The sequence below is a fragment of the Schistocerca nitens genome, chromosome 3 (genome assembly GCF_023898315.1).
Source record: "Schistocerca nitens isolate TAMUIC-IGC-003100 chromosome 3, iqSchNite1.1, whole genome shotgun sequence".
NCBI lineage: Eukaryota > Metazoa > Arthropoda > Insecta > Orthoptera > Acrididae > Schistocerca > Schistocerca nitens.
Window position 1 is genome coordinate 746,243,194 of NC_064616.1, and position 19,197 is coordinate 746,262,390.

At 40.1% G+C, this 19,197-nt stretch overlaps 1 protein-coding gene across 2 annotated transcripts in view; it reads left to right on the forward strand.

Annotated features, from left to right (window-relative positions):
* LOC126248731 (haloacid dehalogenase-like hydrolase domain-containing 5) overlaps positions 1–17,913 on the forward strand; it is a 99,518-nt gene extending 81,605 nt beyond the window's left edge. For both annotated transcript variants that reach the window (XM_049950049.1, XM_049950048.1), the window contains 2 exons: positions 3,724–3,892; positions 17,609–17,913. In XM_049950049.1, coding sequence (XP_049806006.1) covers positions 3,724–3,892; positions 17,609–17,770 — 331 coding nt within the window. In that variant the 3' untranslated portion in view covers positions 17,771–17,913. The remainder of the gene's footprint in view (positions 1–3,723; positions 3,893–17,608) is intronic.
* Positions 17,914–19,197: the final 1,284 nt, after the last annotated feature.

Below are 19,197 nucleotides of genomic sequence, written 5' to 3' on the forward strand. Positions count from 1 at the left end.
AGCGATGCAGTCCTTCAACAAAGAAAATTGCTTACAATACTTTAGTTCGTCCAGTCTTAGAGTATTGTCCGTCTGTATGGGACCCTTACCGGTTGGGTCTGATTCAAGAGATTGAGAAGGTCCAAAGAAGAGTGGCAAGAGTTGTGACTGGTACATTTAGCCATCGTGAGAGCGTTACAAATCTCATAGACAGTTTGAAGTGGGACACACTTGCAGATAGACGACGCGCTAAACGGAAGGGGCTGCTCACTAAATTCCAAAATCCGATCTTCGTCGAGGATGTAGAGCATATATTATTACCACCAACTTTCATATCACGCAATGATCACCATTCAAAGATAAGGGAAATTAGAGCTCATACTGAGGTGTTCAGGCGGTCATTTTTCCCTCGCGCGATCCATGAGTGGAACAGAGGGGGGGAAATATGAATTTGGCGTGAATAGTGCCCTCTGCCACACACTGTTTGGTGGCTAGCGGAGTTTATATGTAGATGTAGTTGGCAGGTGGCCGCACTAATAGCGAAGGACATATAAAGCATGTCAGGGGAATGCGGGAAACAGTGCAGTCATTGTTGTAAAGTGAAAATGGAGTGATTTATCTGATATCCAAAAGTGCATGATCATTGGCTCTCATTCGAAGGGAGGAAGCTTTTCTGAAATGGCTAAGTTTGTAAATAATTTGCGTGAGCTGTGGTTAAAGTATACCGTGCATGGCAAAATGGCGCTATCCACAACTGGTGCTGAGGCAGTGGTGCACCAAGGGCAGCAGATGAGGGGTGAATGATGGTTGCAGAGATGTGTATGAGCAAGTAGACATACAACTGCTAAGCATCTGTGTGCCCAGATAAATCAAGAGGCTACCTACAGTGTCTCCTTAATGGCCGATCAGCAAATGTTGCTGCGTATGGACCTCCACAACAGGTGCCTACTTCGTGCACCCATGCTAACTCTTGTTCATTGGTGACAAATGCTGGAATTTGCATGTCGGCACTGCAACTGGATATACGCTGAGTGAAAACAGGTGGCTTTTTCAGATGAATCATGTGTTATGCTCCATCGGACAGATAGCCGTTGGTGTGTATGACCATGCAACAATTATCAGAAGCGTTCAGGCTGGAGGAGGGAGTGTTATAGTCTGAGGAATGTTTTTGTGACATTCGTGGATGTTCTAGTTATTCTCGAAGGCATAGTGGATCAACGAAAGTATACATCTGTCCTTGAGGCCCTTTCCAAACCTACATGCAATTTGTTTTTTTTCTCGGCATGGTGGTTCTACAAGCAGGACAGTGCAACATGTTGCACAGATAGCAGTGTACATGTGTGGTTCAAAGAACACCAACCCCACCCCCCCACCCCCACCCCCCTCCGGATTTTGATCCATTCGACAATCTGTGGGACCATCTCAATCATGCTGTTCACGCCATGGATCCTCAACCAAGAAACGTAATGTAGCTGACCACAGCACTGAATTCAGAATGGCTCCACATTCCTGTTGGTACCTTCCAGAACATCACTGATTCTTCTTGCATGTCTGTGCTGCAAAAGATGGTTATTCCGGCTTTTGACTGGTGATCACATTAATGTGACTGGACTGTGTATATTGAGCTATTTATGTAGTGAATCTTTTCCACGTTAATACTTTCCCATAGTAACTTAAACATGCTGTTGTCAAGTCACTCCTCAAAAGAGACAAAACATAAGTAAAGGGTTACCAACCCATCTCACTACTGTCAGTATCTTAAAGGTGTTCAAGAAGATAATATCTAATGGACTTTATAAACACTTGGTACAGGAAACATACTCAGTAGGAAACAGGCTGTATTTCAAAAAGTACTGTCAGCTGAACATTGTACATCCTTGGCTAATTTTGTTTTGTGTGCATTAGGCAGTGGTCCAAGGACACAAATTCTGACCATGAAAGTTTGTGTTATATGGTGAACATTCTATAAATTTTTCTAGACATATGATATACTAGAATCAGAAATTACAACTATTGGAAATATTTTGTGACTTAGCTAAAGCTTTTGACTGTCTGAATTATCATATCCTAAAGTGAAAGTTAAAATATTGTTTATAGAATAGTAGACACATTAGGTTCATGGTTTTTACCTTATCTGTATGAGTGAAAGCAAAATGTTCAGTTTATGTCAATAACACAACAATTGGCACTCAGAATTTGAAGCAGTCGGTCATGGTGTACCCCACAGTTTGATTTTGGGTTCTCTATTGTTTCTTATGTAAATGACGTACCACTTACAAATTTTACCCATTTTGGGGATGATACAAGTATACAAATAAAAAGTGCCAACAATCCTCTTACTAAAATAGGCAATTAATGAAAATCCAAAAACATCAACAGGTTGTTAAAGGCAAGTGGATTATCAAAAATGGTTCAAATGGCTCTGAGCACTATGGGATTTAACTTCTGAGGTCATCAGTCCCCTAGAACTTAGAACTACGTAAACCTAACTAACCTAAGAACATCACACACATCCATGCCCGAGGCAGGATTCGAACCTGTGACCGAAGTGCGGTTCCAGACTGTAGCGCCTAGAACCGGCCGGCAAATGGATTATCACTGAATTTCAACAAGACTCAGCACACACAGTTCACTACTTCTCTTAGAACTCCACAAGCTATAAAAGCAGGTTTCTTAAAAAGGTAAAAAGTGTCAAGTTTAGGGGGCTGCAGGTTGATCACAACCTTGATTGGAAAATCAACTGCCTGGGATTAATGAATTGCCTTAGTTTGACTGTTTGCAGTATGCATGATTACAGCTGTTGGTGAATTAAGTACGAAGAAATTAGTTTATTTTTAGTATTCCATTCACTAATAAGTTATGGAATCATTTCTTGGGGAACAGTATTTTGAAAATACTCAAGTTTAATTCTATAACATCCTGCAGAGATCTAGTCAAACAAATGTGGTGACAACTACTTAGCGATACATGTATTCTTTAAGGTCCAGTGGCATTACAAATATTTCTCTTCTCTCAAAAAAAATGTGAAAAGCATGAATATAATATTAGGACAGCAAACAACTTCCACAAAGACTTCAAGGGCTTAACATTAGTACAGAAAAGTGTAAGATGCATGGATACAGATGTATTGAACAACTGTGCCAGAGCACATTAGATTTCATGTAAATAAAGTGGTGGTGTTTAAGCCTCGTACTCCACTGAACGCTCACAGAAACTCAGAAATTTAATGTTGAAATGAATTTGATAAATAAAATGTACAACTTCGAAGCCTTCACACATCCCAGACACCACTCTACATGGAATATGACTAATGTAATGCTATAAACAAAAGTGTATTTTACTCTTAGCATATAGTGAATTGAGGCAGTGTATTTGTTAAGCCACTGGCCTCAGGTTTATGAGGATGGACGTTCATGATCTGGCTAGCCATCCTGATTTATGCTTTCCTAAGTCATTTCAGGCAAATACTGGGCTGGTTCCTTCAACAAGACTATGGCTGACTTTATGCCTATCCTCTTTAAACTCATTTGTTTGTGTTCATACAGCTGTATATATGACATGATGTTTTTCCTGTTATTAAGCTGCAAAGTCTTGTACAAGTATAAAAATTATCCCAGTCAAATAAATTATTATGCTATGCTGTTCTACTGAATAATGTTTTAGAAAGTTTTAAGTTTGTGCTATTATTACAGTTCTGATTGTATTTGTTAGTAAAATGTTCTCATATCTGTTTTTATATTACAGTGATAACATATTCACAGATGTGTATGGAGCTAATTTGTATGAAAAATATTTGCATGAGAAACCAGGTGCACACAGCAGCCCCAGTGCTCGGGTTTTAGATACCATCATCAAGCAGGAATTTACTGAAACTCAGAAGCTACCTGAATCATGCTGTAGTATTTTAGTTGAGGTAAGTACTGATTGATATGCTGGATTGTGCATGCATGCCAAACCCCTCATCCCCCCCCCTTCCCCCCCCCCCCCCACACACACACACAGACATTGTCCAGTATGTGCAATACGAATACAAACTTCACATGCTGAGACAATAGCGCAACTTGTAAGTAAGCTGTAAGCTGTTACACTCATATGTTACAGTACAGTTAGCCTTCTGCCCCCAAGCAGTGTGTCAGCAGTGCGCAAGTAGCAGCATTACTGCATTTACTAGGCAGTCTTGTATTTTAATAACTGTTTAAATTTTGGGTCGAATTTTTGCGCTCTCTGTAGGTTAGTTGAGACTTTCTGTGCACAACAATATTTAGCATGGATAGGGATTGCAACTGCTGTGTTTGGACGCGAGCTGAGTTGGCATCCCTATGCTCCCAGCTTCAGGCAGTGTTGGCTTCGGTCACACAGCTTGAGGCTGTTGCCAATGGGCATCACTGTGGGGGTCCGGATGGGGGTTTGTCAGGGACGGCCAGCTCATCCCACGCATCCCCCGATCGAACTACAGCTGTGGTTGCCTGGGATACTACCCACATTGAGTCTGGCCCCTCACCTGTGGTACAGAGGGAGGTCATCTCGAGGTGTGGAAGGGGGCGAAAGACATTCCGGAGGCGGAGGTCTGAACGGAAGGCCTCTCCAGTTTGTCTGACGAACCGGTTTCAGGCTCTGTCTCGGGCTGATACTGATCTTCGGCCGGACGTGGCTGCTTGTCCTGTTCCAGAGGTTGCCCCTCAGTCTGCAAGATCCGGGCGGTCGCAGAGGGTGGGCTTACTGGTAGTTGGGAGCTCCAATGTCAGGCACGTAATGGAGCCCCTTAGGGATATGGCTGCAAGGGAAGGGAAGAAAACCAATGTGCACTCCGTGTGCATCCCAGGGGCAGTCTTTCCAGATGTGGAAAGGGTCCTTCAGGATGCCATGAAGGGTACAGGGTGCACCCATCTGCAGGTGGTCGCTCACGTCAGCACCAATGATGTGTGTCGCTATGGATCGGAGGAAATCCTCTCTGGCTTCCGCCGGCTATCTGATTTGGTGAAGACTGCCAGTCTCGCTAGCCGGATGAAAGCAGAGCTCACCATCTGCAGCATCGTCGACAGGACTGACTGCGGACCTTTGATACAGAGCCGAGTGGAGGGTGTGAATCAGAGGCTGAGACCATTCTGCGACCTTGTGGGCTGCAGATTCCTTGACTTGCCCCATAGGGTGGTGGGGTTTCGGGTTCCGCTGGATAGGTCAGGAGTCCACTACACACAGCAGGCGGCAACACAGATAGCTGGGGTGGTGTGGCATGGACTGGGCGGTTTTTTAGGTTAGATGGCCTCAGGCAAGTACAGAAAGGGCAACAGCCTCAAAGGGTGCGGGGCAAAGTCAGGACATGCGGGGCCCAGGCAGCAATCCGTATTGTAATTGTAAACTGTTGAAACTGCATTGATAAAGTACCGGTACTTCAAGCGCTAATAGAAAGCACCGAAGCTGAAATCGTTATAGGTACAGAAAGCTGGCTGAAGCCAGAGATAAATTGTGCCGAAATTTTTACAAAGCTACAGTCGGTGCTTAGAAAGGATAGATTGCATGCAACTGATGGTGGCATGTTTGTCGCTGTTAGTAGTAGTTTATCCTGTAGAAAAATAGAAGTGGATAGTTCCTGTGAATTATTACAGGTGGAGGTTATACTCAACAACCGAGCTAGGTTAATAATTGGCTCCTTTCACCGACTTCCCGACTCAGCAGCATTAGTGGCAGAACAACTGAGAGAAAATCTGGAATACATTTCACATAAATTTCCTCAGCAGGACATTGCAGCATCTCTGAATATGGAAGTAAATAGGAACATAAGAAAAGGGAGGAAGGTTTATCTGTTAAGCAAGAGCATTAGGAGGCAGATTTCAGACTACCTAACAGATCAAAACAAAAATTTCTGTTCCGACACTGACAATGTTGAGTGTTTATGGGAAAAGTTCAAGGCAATCGTAAAATGCATTTTAGACAGGTACGTGCCGAGTAAAACTGTGAGGGATGGGAAAAACACACCGTAGTTCAACAACAAAGTTAGGAAACTACTGTGAAAGCAAAGAGAGCTTCACTGCAAATTTAAACACAGCCAAAACCTCTCAGACTAACAGAAGCTAAACGATGTCAAAGTTAGCGTAAGGAGGGCTATGCGTGAAGCATTCAGTGAATTCCAAAGTAAAATTCTATGTACCGACTTGACAGAAAATCCTAGGAAGTTCTGGTCTTACGTTAAATCAGTAAGTGGATCGAAACAGCATATCAAGACACTCTGGGATGATGATGGCATTGAAACAGAGGATGACACGCGTAAAGCTGAAATACTAAACACCTATTTCCTAAGCTGTTTCACAGAGGAAGACCGCACTGCAGTTCCTTCTCTAAATCCTCACACGAATGAAAAAATGGCTGACATCAAAATAAGTGTCCAAGGAATAAAAATGCAACTGAAATCACTCAACAGTGGAAAGTCCACTGGACCTGATGGGATACCAATTCGATTCTAAACAGAGTACATGAAAGAACTTGCCCCCCTTCTAACAGCCGTGTACAGAAAGTCTAGAGGAAAGGAAGGTTCCAAATGATTGGAAAAGAGCACAGGTAGTTCCAGTTTTCAAGAAGGGTCGTCGAGCAGATGTGCAAAACTATAGGCCTATATCTCTGACATCGATCTGTTGTAGAATTTTAGAACATTTTTTTTGTTTGCATATCATGTCATTTCTGGAAACCCAGAATCTACTCTGAAGGAATCAACATGGATTCCGGAAACAGTGATCGTATGAGACCCAACTCGCTTTATTTGTTCATGAGATCCAAAAAATATTAGATACAGGCTCCCGGGTAGATGCCATTTTCCTTGACTTCCGGAAGGCATTCAGTACAGTTCCGCACTGGCACCTGATAAACAAAGTAAGAGCCTACGGAATAGCAGACCAGCTGTGTGGCTAGACTGAAGAGTTTTTAGCAAACAGAACACAGCATGTTGTTCTCAATGGAGAGACGTCTACAGACGTTAAAGTAACCTCTGGCGTGCCACCGGGGAGTGTTATGGGACCATTGCTTTTCACAATATATATAAATGACCTAGTAGATAGTGTCGGAAGTTCCATGCGGCTTTTCGCAGATGATGCTGTAGTACACAGAGAAGTTGCAGCATTAGAAAATTGCAGTGAAATGCAGGAAGATCTGCCGCGGATAGGCACTTGGTGCAGGGAGTGGCAACTGACCCTTAACAGAGACACATGTAATGTATTGCGAATACATAGAAAGAAGGATCCTTTGTTGTATGATTATATGATAGCGGAGCAAACACTGGTAGCAGTTACTTCTGTAAAATATCTGGGAGTATGCGTACGGAATGATTTGAAGTGGAATGATCATATAAAGTTAATTGTTGGCAATCGGTGCCAGTTTGAGATTCATTGGGAGAGTCCTTAGAAAATGTAGTCCATCAACAAAGGAGGTGGCTTACAAAACACTCGTTTGACCTATACTTGACTATTGCTCATCAGTGTGGGATCCGTACCAGATCGGGTTGACGGTGGAGATAGAGAAGATCCAAAGAAGAGCGGCGCGTTTCATCATAGGGTTATTTGGTAAGAGTGATAGCGTTACAGTGATGTTTAGCAAACTCAAAAAGTGGTAGACTCTGCAAGAGAGGCGCTCTGCATCACGCTGTAGCTTGCTGTCCATGTTTCGAGAGGGTGCGTTTCTGGGTGAGTTATCGAATATATTGCTTCCCCCTACTTATACCTCCCGAGGAGATCATTAATGTAAAATTAGAGAGATTCGAGCGCGCATGGAGGCTTTCCGGCAGTCGTTCTTCCCGCGAACCATACGCGACTGGAACAGGAAAGGGAGGTCATGACAGTAGCCTGCCGCCACACACCGTTGGGTGGCTTGCGCAGTATAAATGCAGATGTAGATATGGAACTATTCTGCCTGCAGCACATGTTATCGATGTTCAGAGAGAAACATTGACAGATGAGCCATAGAACAACCATGAAGACTGAGCTGTCCTTGCAATTCGGCAGTTTGGTTTTAATTTGGGGAATTAGGCATCCAGTAGAATAAATTAGAAATCTTGTACAGCCAAGTGATGGAGGCGATTTATCATGTGTGACATAGTGTCTTAGTACTAGGTCCCTAAAACCCCAGACAGGCAAGGTGCTGATTTATAAGTATCAAGACTTCACCCACAGTTAAATTATGTGGCGCATATTACTTGGAATGAGTAGTCAAGCAACTGCAAAAAATACTCTTTAAGATATTAAAACTGGAACTATCAACTTGTTTTTCCAGTTGTGGTTGTAGGGTATTTCATGTTCATTTGTTTCTTGTTGACATAACACTATGCTTCTCATGAAGTAGGAAATAAGGCTCACAAGAGAAGACAAGCTTTGCCACACAGTGGGATCCAATTTTAATATTGCTATCTATATTTATTATTTTTTTAGAGAAGTGAGCCCATAAGAAAGTGATTGCATAATGCATATCGCAATAAGAAAATACATTGAATTCCCAAATTTCCTCTCTGCCTCTGTCACATCCCATATGCTCCTGATTTTCTCTACCCTGACAACTGGCACTGTTTGCTATGTGCAAACTCTGTTTCTGCTTCTGATTCTCTCTCAAAAAATTTGTATAAATAGAACACTGTCACTCCTGGATATTGGTGCAGTATCTGTTTTTTTCTTTGTCACCAATAATGAGCATTAAAGGGTCCAAATAGCCACACAATTTATCCACTAACACAGAAACCATTGCCAAAAATTCAACCCCCCCTCCCCCCCGCAAAGTGTAGAAAACAGAGATATGCAGCACAATGGTATTGTTGGCTGTTGTGTGACAAAGTGCACTACCTGTTGCTACTGCACATCATCCCTTTATTTGCATTTTTATATCCTCACTAGCCTATTATAAATGTTACGCCTATCAATTTCCTTTGGAGCCCCAGACACTAGAGGATTTTCTGAGCTGTTAATTTATACACACATCAGTAGCCTCTGGTTCATTTTGGTAGGAGCAATATGCATATAACTGACATGTTGACACAGGCACCATATTAGTTAACATACAACCCTCATATCACTACTAGGTGGTGCCCTAGAGTTTCCATATCAGGTAGGCACGTGATGCCATTCGTCAACATTGAATAAGTTTTCCTCTTCTCAGAACATGAACTGTTCATAAACAGAGCTGCTGGCATGAAAGCTGATAAATAATGCTTTTCATAACTTGGAGAACTACCACTTCTCATCTACAACAGCAGTAGGTGGTGTGTGCTTAGGCAGTGCTGCAGCACTTGTCTAGCAAAAGATTAATTGTAATTGCCAGTGTAGATATTTTTCTAGGCCCATTACTTTTTGTGCTGTGATTCCTTGGTGTCGATGTTCAGAAAACTACATAAATTGTGTGAAAATTGTTAGAATGGCTTAGAGTATGGGTGTTTTCATTCCTTTTTACCTATAATGGTATAGGTCACACCTGTGCTGAGTCTAAAATTGATGGTTGTTCAAGTATACATAAGCTGTGTTTTCCAAATGTGGTAATTGCATATCTGAGAACTGTTACATAAACAAATGGGTAAGCATGACACAGATAAAAGATGGAAATAGGATATAAGTTATTCAGAAAAATTATGGACAAGGTGATCTTACTTCTGAACTTATCCAGAGCCACAACCTCACTGGAGTAATATGTTTATTATGTATTGCAACTTGTAATAGTAATGAATGTTTGATTGTTGTGTGGGCAAGAGTTTTTTGGTATGGAGAAAGCAAATGTGGCCAGGTGATCTGCTTCTAAACAAAGCAGGAAGAGTGATTGTTCAAAATAAATACACTGCAGCAGTTTGATTTTCTGCTGAGGACATTCCCACTGTGGTGAATGAATCCATCATAAAATCAGAAGTTATGTGACAGTGAGTGCTGTTTGTATAAATAATCAGATCTCTCTAAATGTAAATGGCATGGTATAATGTGGCATTTTACCTCATGGCTCCCAAATTAGTGTTATCAAAATTGAGGAAGGTGGCTGTGGATGGCAATGCCAGAGAGTGAACTTCATGAATGCCGGGGTATGATGTGTGTTCATTTATCACAAGTTATGTGACAATAATGCAGTGAATGAATTAATGAATCATTGTAACAACCGAGGCTGATATGTTCATGTAAGAGTGGGCACACACATCACTGTGGCTGATTTCTTTATTTGTTTGCCTCCCTGACATAAACCTTTCAAAACCATTATGGATGAGTATGAAGTTGTTTAGCATGTTTAGTAAGAGTTCAATGTAGGAAAGTAGTAAATATTAGGGCATGAAATGCTTGACAGTATAGACCAAAAATTAGAGTTCTGCTTGCTTAGAGCGGGATTTTAGTAGGAAGTATGAGTATGGAGTAATGGATAGTTGTGGAAATCAGGCATTCCAAAATGTGTCCTCTGCTTGTATTAGGCATTCTGAAAAGTATACTGTTCTTTTAGACATTCTGAGACATTTTAGTGCCTTTTTGACATTCCTGATATTGCTCAGTGTCCTTGCCAGTTATTCCAGAAATTTCGTAATATCCTTAGCATTAATTCCAGCATTCCAAGAATTCCGTAGTGTTCTTGAATGATAGTGACAAGCTGTGGGCAATGAGATGTGAAGGTACTTGTCTTCTAGGGTTGAAATCCATATGGTGCATGTCCTAACATTAGATATTCGGAATAATTATCTTAAGTGTAAGGAAGAGGTGACTGACCATTGCTATGTGTATGCCAAACCATAGGATCCTGCATGTTTAGTTAGATAACTATGTATCTTCTTGAGTCTTAAACCAAAATCAGATTGTACCACTACAAGAGTACTGCATATTATGAATAACATAGAATGAACTTACTTCTCTTTATACAATATAAAATTCCACAACAAATAACAGTAGAATGCAATATATAAGTAGGGTGTTCATTTTCTCCATGGCTGGAATGTTTAAAACTATGACTGTGATTGAGAGTACAGATTTGAATGGAAACTGTTTCCAGCCACAAAATGTTTATTATTGTACAGTATATTTCAAACCCTCTGGATCCATAGACAAGTGATGTTTACAGCATTTTCATTATTTTTTTGTCAGTTTTTCATCTGTTTCAGAAATAATCTTGTATTACGATATACTTCTTCCAGCTTCTAACATCATTTAAGACATACACTTAAAGATATTTTAATGTAGAGTTGAGTGTAAACTTATTGCACAATTTCACTTGCAGAAGACTTAACATTAAAAACACAGACTTTTAGTTTCGTACATTTTTGTGAATGGCCAACACTTCATTGAAACATGCCACAGATGTTGCAGAGGTTTTAATTCAGTGTCAGATCTAGAGGTCATATGTTTCTTTTAGCTTGTTACAGAGATACTTGCATTCTTAAATTACTTCAGTTCATTTTCCTCCAGTTTTCAAAATATACCTGTGAAAGTAGCTAAAAATGTTGTGACTGTTAAATTCTGAGTTTTTTCGTTTCATAAAAGCAATGAAAGAATTGTAAAAACCACATGAAGATGAAATGACAGGGTTTTAAACGCATTGCACAGTAATAAAATTTTCTGATTGCTGGTAGGTTTTATCCAGCATTACAGTATATGACGTAATTTAATTGCTTAACATAGTACAGTGGGGGAAAAAAGGTAATACACCACTTGGAAAACAGTGTCCTTATAACTCACTGAATGTGTTCAGTCTAATATTGTTGTCCAATCTATACGAAGTGTTAGTATCATAGCTATTTTCAATATGGATGAGGGCATGAATAGAATTAAGAGAGTGTGTGTGAAAAGAGCATGATAGCAAAGGATGACAAATTTTGAGATTCTCTTAGCTGCATTTACCCTGAGATTGGAACATGTTTTGGAACAGTGTTGACAACATTGTTTGTAGCTACTGCTTGGCCATCTATGTTTGCAACATATTTCAAACATGAAAACAGCTATCCATTGCTGTGTTGGTGCAGATCAAAGGACACAGGATTTCTGGCCTGCTACCTCCCTCGGGCATGGATGTGTGTGTTTGTCCTTAGGATAATTTAGGTTAAGTAGTGTGTAAGCTTAGGGACTGATGACCTTAGCAGTTAAGTCCCATAAGATTTCACACACATTTGAACTTTTTTTTTTTTAGAGATGCTCCAGTCAGAAATATCGTGCATGGGGTAGTAACAAGCTACAAAAAACCTGCCCCATTTATAGTGTCCTTCAATTCATCTGTTTTGTCAGAACACATACAGGTTATATTTTTGTTCTTGAAATGTGACCTTACATCACCTATCCCATGAGATACTTCACATGTTGCCACTAAGGACATACCCCAGACTCTTGCAACATATACTGTGTTTATCACATAGCCTGGAGCTGAGAGTATTCTAAACTTAAAAATAAAATATTCAAGAAATGCCATGAAACACATTAGTTATTCTGAAACTAGAAAAGTATGTCAGGCACAGGGCCACTAGTATTTGTGTCATTTGTTTCTGTGACCAATAACACCTTTTCAAAAGAAGATTCTTCTACACAGACATTAACATCTGAATCTGGCTGCACCAGTTGTGTCTTTAAATGTAACTGCAAAGCAGATGTACTGAGAAATTGATGAGCTCCTGTACATAAGCAAAAGGCTGTAACAAGAGTTGCTACAACTAAAGGTTATGTCCCTTCAGGCAGGAAAGAAACAACTAGTCAGTGGTTCTCTTACATCACAGGCTCCCAACATTGTGTGTCTGAAAAGCAAAATCTGATACCAAGCCCTCTGGTAATGTTTCTTTGGCACTAAAAGAGAGATCAGATGAAGACCAACTAACAAATGACTTGGGCATTGAATGTTGTCTGAAGGAACTGTGTATTCCCTCAAACAACCCTCCATGCAACAGCCAAGTCACCAAGGGGGTAATACAGTGGGGCTGTTCAAAACCAAACACTTCCTGTAAGATTGCTTCAGTTCTCTAGTGGTATTTAAATGTGAGCAGAAATCACATGAAGTAACTGATTCTTCTGTTCTGGTAGCCCCTTACATTTTTTGTCTCCAAATAATGTGTCTAAAACATACAGGTAAGCCTCTATTAAGGGGCCATAGTTCCATAGAAAGGACTATTTCATTAGGTAAAGAGCTTCAGTGTTGAGGCCACTCCTGTTCCTTATTTATATAAATGATATGCCCTCTAGTGGTATTGTGGTAACTCTAAAATATTTCTGTAAAGCTTGATAGGAAAGGATGTTGTGTGCAACATTGGCTCGGTTTCAAACAGTGCAGTACATGACCTAAGTTCATGGCTTGTAGAAAATAAACTAGCACTAAATCACAGTAAGACTCAGTTTGTACAGTTTCTAACACACAATTCAACAAAACCTGATTTTAATTTCACAGAACGGCCATGTGAATAGTGAAACTGAACAGTTCAAATTTCTAGGTGTTCAGATAGATAGTAAGCTGTTGTGGAAATCCCATGTTCAGGATCTTGTTCAAAGATTAATACTGTCTTTTTTACTATTCGAACGGTATCAGAAGTGAGTGATCGTTCGAAACGAAAATTAGTCTACTTTGCTTATTTTCATTTGCTTATGCCGTATGGTATTATATTTTGAGGTAACTCTTCCCATTCTAAAAAGATATTTTTGGCTCAGAAACGGGCGGTTCAGGCAATAAGTGGTGTAAGTTCATGAACCTCTTGTCAACAACTGTTCACGAGTCTGGATATTTTGACATTGGCCTCTCAATGTATGTATATATATTCCTTACTGTCATTTCTTGTAAACAGTATTACCTTATACCCAAGAATAAGCAGCTTTCACTCGTTTAATACTTGGCAGAAATCAAACCAGCATTTGGATCAGACTTCTTTAACTCTTGTGCAAAAAGGTGTGCAGTATACTGCTGCATCCATTTTCAATAAGTTACCACTCAAATTCAAAAATCTTAGCAGTAATCCACGCGCTTTCAAATCGAAACTGAAGAGTTTCCTCATGGGTCACTCCTTCTATTCTGTCGAGGAGTTCCTTGAAATGATGACTAACTGAAAACCTCAGCTGCTGACAGGTGTTGTTGATATACCTCAATGTGGACAGCTGAAAATGTGTGCCCCGACCGGGACTCGAACCCGGGATCTCCTGCTTACATGGCAGACGCTCTATCCATCCGAGCCACTGAGGACACAGATGAACAGCGCGACTGCAGGGACTTATCCCTTGCACGCTTCCCGTGAGACTCACATTCCCAACTGTCCACAATTCTATATATGTATTGTACCTTATAGACATTTACCCAACCACTCACTACTCGCGCACGCTTTGGCGATTCCCGTAAGAGTTTGGGCAACCTGTGCGCATACGCACAGACGAAGGTCAATGGCTGGGTAGCCTTTAACTATATATACAAAGACAGTAACTTGTTCTCGAAAGAACAGTTACTGTTGATGACCGTGCAGCTTTTCCCTGGAATAAATGATGACTAACTGAAAGTTCCTTGAAAAATTAAGCTGATTCTTATTGTATTGTTGATTGCATTTACTTAAACTTATGGACTGATTCTTTTTGGGTTCATAAACATTTATTTTTATCTGTTATTACTTTTATGTTGTAATTGCATGTACTGACACATTCCATGACCTTGGAGATTTGCTCCTCAGTTTGGTCCTACGGAACTTGATGTGTAAATAAAATAAATAAAAATATACATATCTTTGTCCATTTTATCTCTTATTCCCACAGTCTTGCTTGCAGCACCCAAGCACTCCAGTCCTAATGACATTGTGGCTGGTGGCACTGCTTTCAAATGTGATCTGTGCACCCACATTCATGGAAAAAATCCATAGGAAAAGCACCTTATTTATACTGCATTCACATTGCTCTTCTAGCTGCTTAGCCATCCTGTTTGTAACAACCAATCCGTTTGGATTTTCCATCCATACTCGCCTAGATATTTCAGGCTGAAGTCCCCTTAAAAAGTGTCCAATGCTCTATTCCCAATCTCTTCCAGGATAGCTTTGTCTGCCTCTTCACATCCCATGAACTGACAAGTCTGAGCATTTATTTTTGTGACACTGTTTAGATAATGTTTAGTCATTCCGCTTTTGCTATACCCCACTGAACTGCACCCGAGGAAACCTAGTACTGTTTTGTTTCTGATAGTGCTGTAAAAGTCCATCCTTAAGCTGCTGAAATGTACATGCATTATTCAGTTCCTCGTAGTACATTATTTAGGTTTTCGCCTCACTTGCTTATTGTTGTCTGGCCATCTGCCACAGTATCTTATCCATCCAGATGTTTAGCTACATGGCAGCTTCAATGTCGCCTACAAATGCCTACACATCTTCAGTTGTCTTGCCTGAAAATGAGTAGTCAGGCCAGCAGCAGTCAAATCTAACAAAAGTGTGATTGATTACATTGAGTGAACCTTTCCCTGCCTTTGATTCAGCTGTTTCCTTACGTATCTGTGTGTTGTATGTTGGCAACTTCTTTGTTTGTTCTTTTAAAGCTTGAAATGCCTGAAGTGAACAGTCACCCTATGTATCTGACTGTGAAATTGTGAAAACCCTTACCAAAAACCGAGCAAGGTGGCGCAGTGGTTAGCACACTGGACTCGCATTCGGGAGGACGACGGTTCAATCCCGTCTCCGGCCAGCCTGATTTAGGTTTTCCGTGATTTCCCTAAATCGCTTCAAGCAAATGCCGGGATGGTTCCTTTGAAAGGGCACGGCCGATTTCCTTCCCCATCCATCCCTCACCCGAGCTTGCGCTCCATCTCTAATGACCTCGTTGTCGACGGGACGTTAAACACTAATCTCCTCCTCCTCCTCCTTACCAAAAAATTACAAGTTAAATGCACACAATACGAAAATGGACAGAGCCACTAAAGGCACTCTAAAATATCAACAACCGATACTTTGTCTTTGTGTCTAGTCATTTACCATTTTGACTGTGAACACTGCCATGCACAGTGACCATAGTGCTGGCAAATACTGCATTTAAGAGGCACTGACTGAGTACAAGACATGTTGTGCCAAACAAGTTGCACTGCATTTATCTTAATGGCCCCATGCCAACATAGTCTTCCTCAGTAATATCTTTGAACTGAGAAAGGTTGATAGGTTCCTCAGCCTCCAGACTGCTCTTAAATGCCTGTGGCATTCCAATTTCCTAATCATGCCTTTGCTCAAGACCAGAGGGAGGCAACAAAATATTAAATCCTCTCACCACACTATGATGACGACGATGATGATGATGATAACTAAGACGATGATGACAACATGCAGTGAACAATTCTGTCTCCAAGGTCTAGGGTGTCTGGTCATGACCCCTATGGAGGCACGTGAATGATGTTGCTGGTAGGTCAAGATTAAGAGCAATTCCTTCATCTGGACATAGGTGGAGTAGTGGTGGTGGTGGTAGCTCGAGTCAAACAGTGGACCATCAGTAAAACATCCCTGGTTAAAAAAGCCTTTTATTCATAGCAGTTGCAGTGACAGAATCGAAGCTGGAGCAGCTTTTAAAGGAAATTAGTGCATCAAACTGTGGTAGTGTAACAATTGATTTTCCAGAATGTCTTTCTTCATTTACTGTTGCCATAAGAATAATTGTTATATCACAATGGCATAAATCAGCAAATTAACATTCTTGTTATATTTTTGTTCATAGTAGAATATTTCAGATTAACTCTGTTGTGCCAAGTAGTTTGCGTCTAAACATAAAGTAGTTAGATCTCTGTTTTGGAGATTCAATTGCATACATCTTGTAGCATCAGTATCAACAGCTAAGAATGCGGTCTTACAGTAAACTTCTTGTAGCCACCGTTTATTATCCAGTTTGTAGATTATGCATACATAGTTTGGCAGTTATTGAAAAAATAAAAATTAAGTTCGAAGTACTGTGGAAAAATTACAGTGAATATTTTTCTTGAAAATATGCTATTTTGCATATGACTCGTCCCTTACTGCTGGTACACTATCTTCAGGTAAATGTGGATACTCTACCATTGCCACATGCCTGTGGCTGATTTGCTGTTTATGTGTTTCCTAGCCCTTTCCTTAGCAGCTAAAGGTCAGTAACTTCCAACCTGTTGCTTCTGGAAAGTAATGCAAAACTGATGCAGTGGGTCTGCAAATGTTAAATGTAGCATGTTTTAAAAATACAGTAAGCAGTAGTTTCCAGCAAAGATGTGTATTTTAGATTATCTTTTTTTTTTCATTAATCCATGAAGTTGGAGGTCTGCATTAACCCTAATAATCAGGCGCTTGCTGTACTTCATTGTGTTGTATTCAATAATCTACATTAGTTGAATAATTATGCATTTAGATATGTAATATTAAAAGGAAGAATTATCTTCATCAATTTGTTCTGAATCTAACTTTGGTTCATAAAGGAGTAAAAAACACAAGTAGATAATTGTTTGATTTTTCCTGATACTTAAGTTGGCCAAGTATGTAGACATCACAATAAGTTAAAAGATAGTATGTGGATCTTTCATGATGGAAGACCTTTGATAATAGACAAAAGTTTGAAAACAGTCAATAACCCACCCTAGTCTCCTGTAACTGTTTGGAAGTGATACATTGCATAGTATGACATTTGTCATTAATCTGATTTGTGTAATATGTAACTAATTTTAGTTGTAAATACAGTTAATGTATATAACGTTAATTTGTTTATAGACTGGTGTGTATTCCCGGAAGGAGGACCAGAAGGAACATTCCAATTTAGATCATAATCCCAGGGATTTCCAACCTACCCATGAAGATCTAAAACCAAAATATATTGTAAAAGATGTATTGGAAGCAGTGGAACTAATTTTTGAGCTGGAAAAATTCCATTAACTTACAGATTGGTATTGATGCTGTTAAGTCATGCCTTGAATAGTCTTCCATGTGGTACAAATTTGACCCAATACAATAATTGTTTTGTAATGAGGTCTTCCAAGCTACAAAAATATTATTTTGTACATAGTTATTTTAGAATGAATGACAAAAATAAACATTTTATGTAAATTATTTGTATATGTACATTTGGTGTTGAGTTGAAAACATTTTATGCAAGTGTGCAAAATGCATGATATCAACAGTTTTGATCATGCATTCAAAGTGTGTGACATTCCATCTCAGATGTTGTACAGGCTTTGAGCTTATCATACTTCGCTGTGTCTAGTGTGTATCATGAGTACTCCATTCAGATAAAACTGTTACTGCCAGAATAAACTGCAGTGGGTAACATGTTGATGACAGTGGCCACTGTTAACTGCCGAACAGTCATACTGTCCAGTAGAACCACCTATTCAGTACAGGGTACGGTACCCATCACCTGACACGTATACTTCTGTGCGTTGCATTTCACCAAAAAAAAAAAAAAAAAAGAGAGATTGTCATGAATACAGAACCTTTGCAGGCCTGAATTGTGGCAAAAGGTGCCTGAACCAATGAGTCATCATACACATCAGTACATACTAATGGCAATGTACATCATCCATCCGAAAAGTTCTAAAACTGAGTTTGATCGTGTTCTATAAACAGAGTAAGTGCAGTAGCTATGGTGACAACTTGAACTAACAAATGTAAGCAACAGATGTGCATTCGACCACTCGGTTGTGAGCAGGCAGTATTAAGTTGTGGAGATGCAGCTGTAGTGTATCAGTGTTGTGTCACAAATTACAATGGAGCAAGGAACTGAACATATCTAAATCAAGTGTTCTAGGCATCCTCCAGAATATTTTGAAGAAGAGGAAAGTGTGTGCAAACTTTGCCCTGAACAATGTGACTCCCAAACAAAAATGACGACTCGTGGACACTTGCCACAACTTGTTTCAAATTCTCTATACAGACAATTCTTTTCTGAAAGAAACCATCGTGGGTGGCAAGACTTGGTGTTATCTATATGAACCTACCACAAAGTGACAAAATGCATAATAAGTTCATGATGGTTCACCAAGGCTAAAGAACGTGCAAATGTTATGTGTGAGTTGAACAAAATCTATGAGAAGGGCTTTTCTGACTGTTTCATATGCTTGTATGAACATTCTACGTGTTTTACTCAGGTTGGGGGAGACTGCATAGAACACCTGAATCATTAAAAGCAACATCTTTAACTTATCTCTATATTTTATTTTATTAATCCAGTCTCGAAACTTCATGGACTGATGGGGTGTGGGTAAATTGAAAACTGTGAGTTAGTGCAACCTGCTGCTAACAAGCAATAGAGATTATTACGTAGGGAATGTTCACACGAGATGAAATGGATGCTGTGATACACC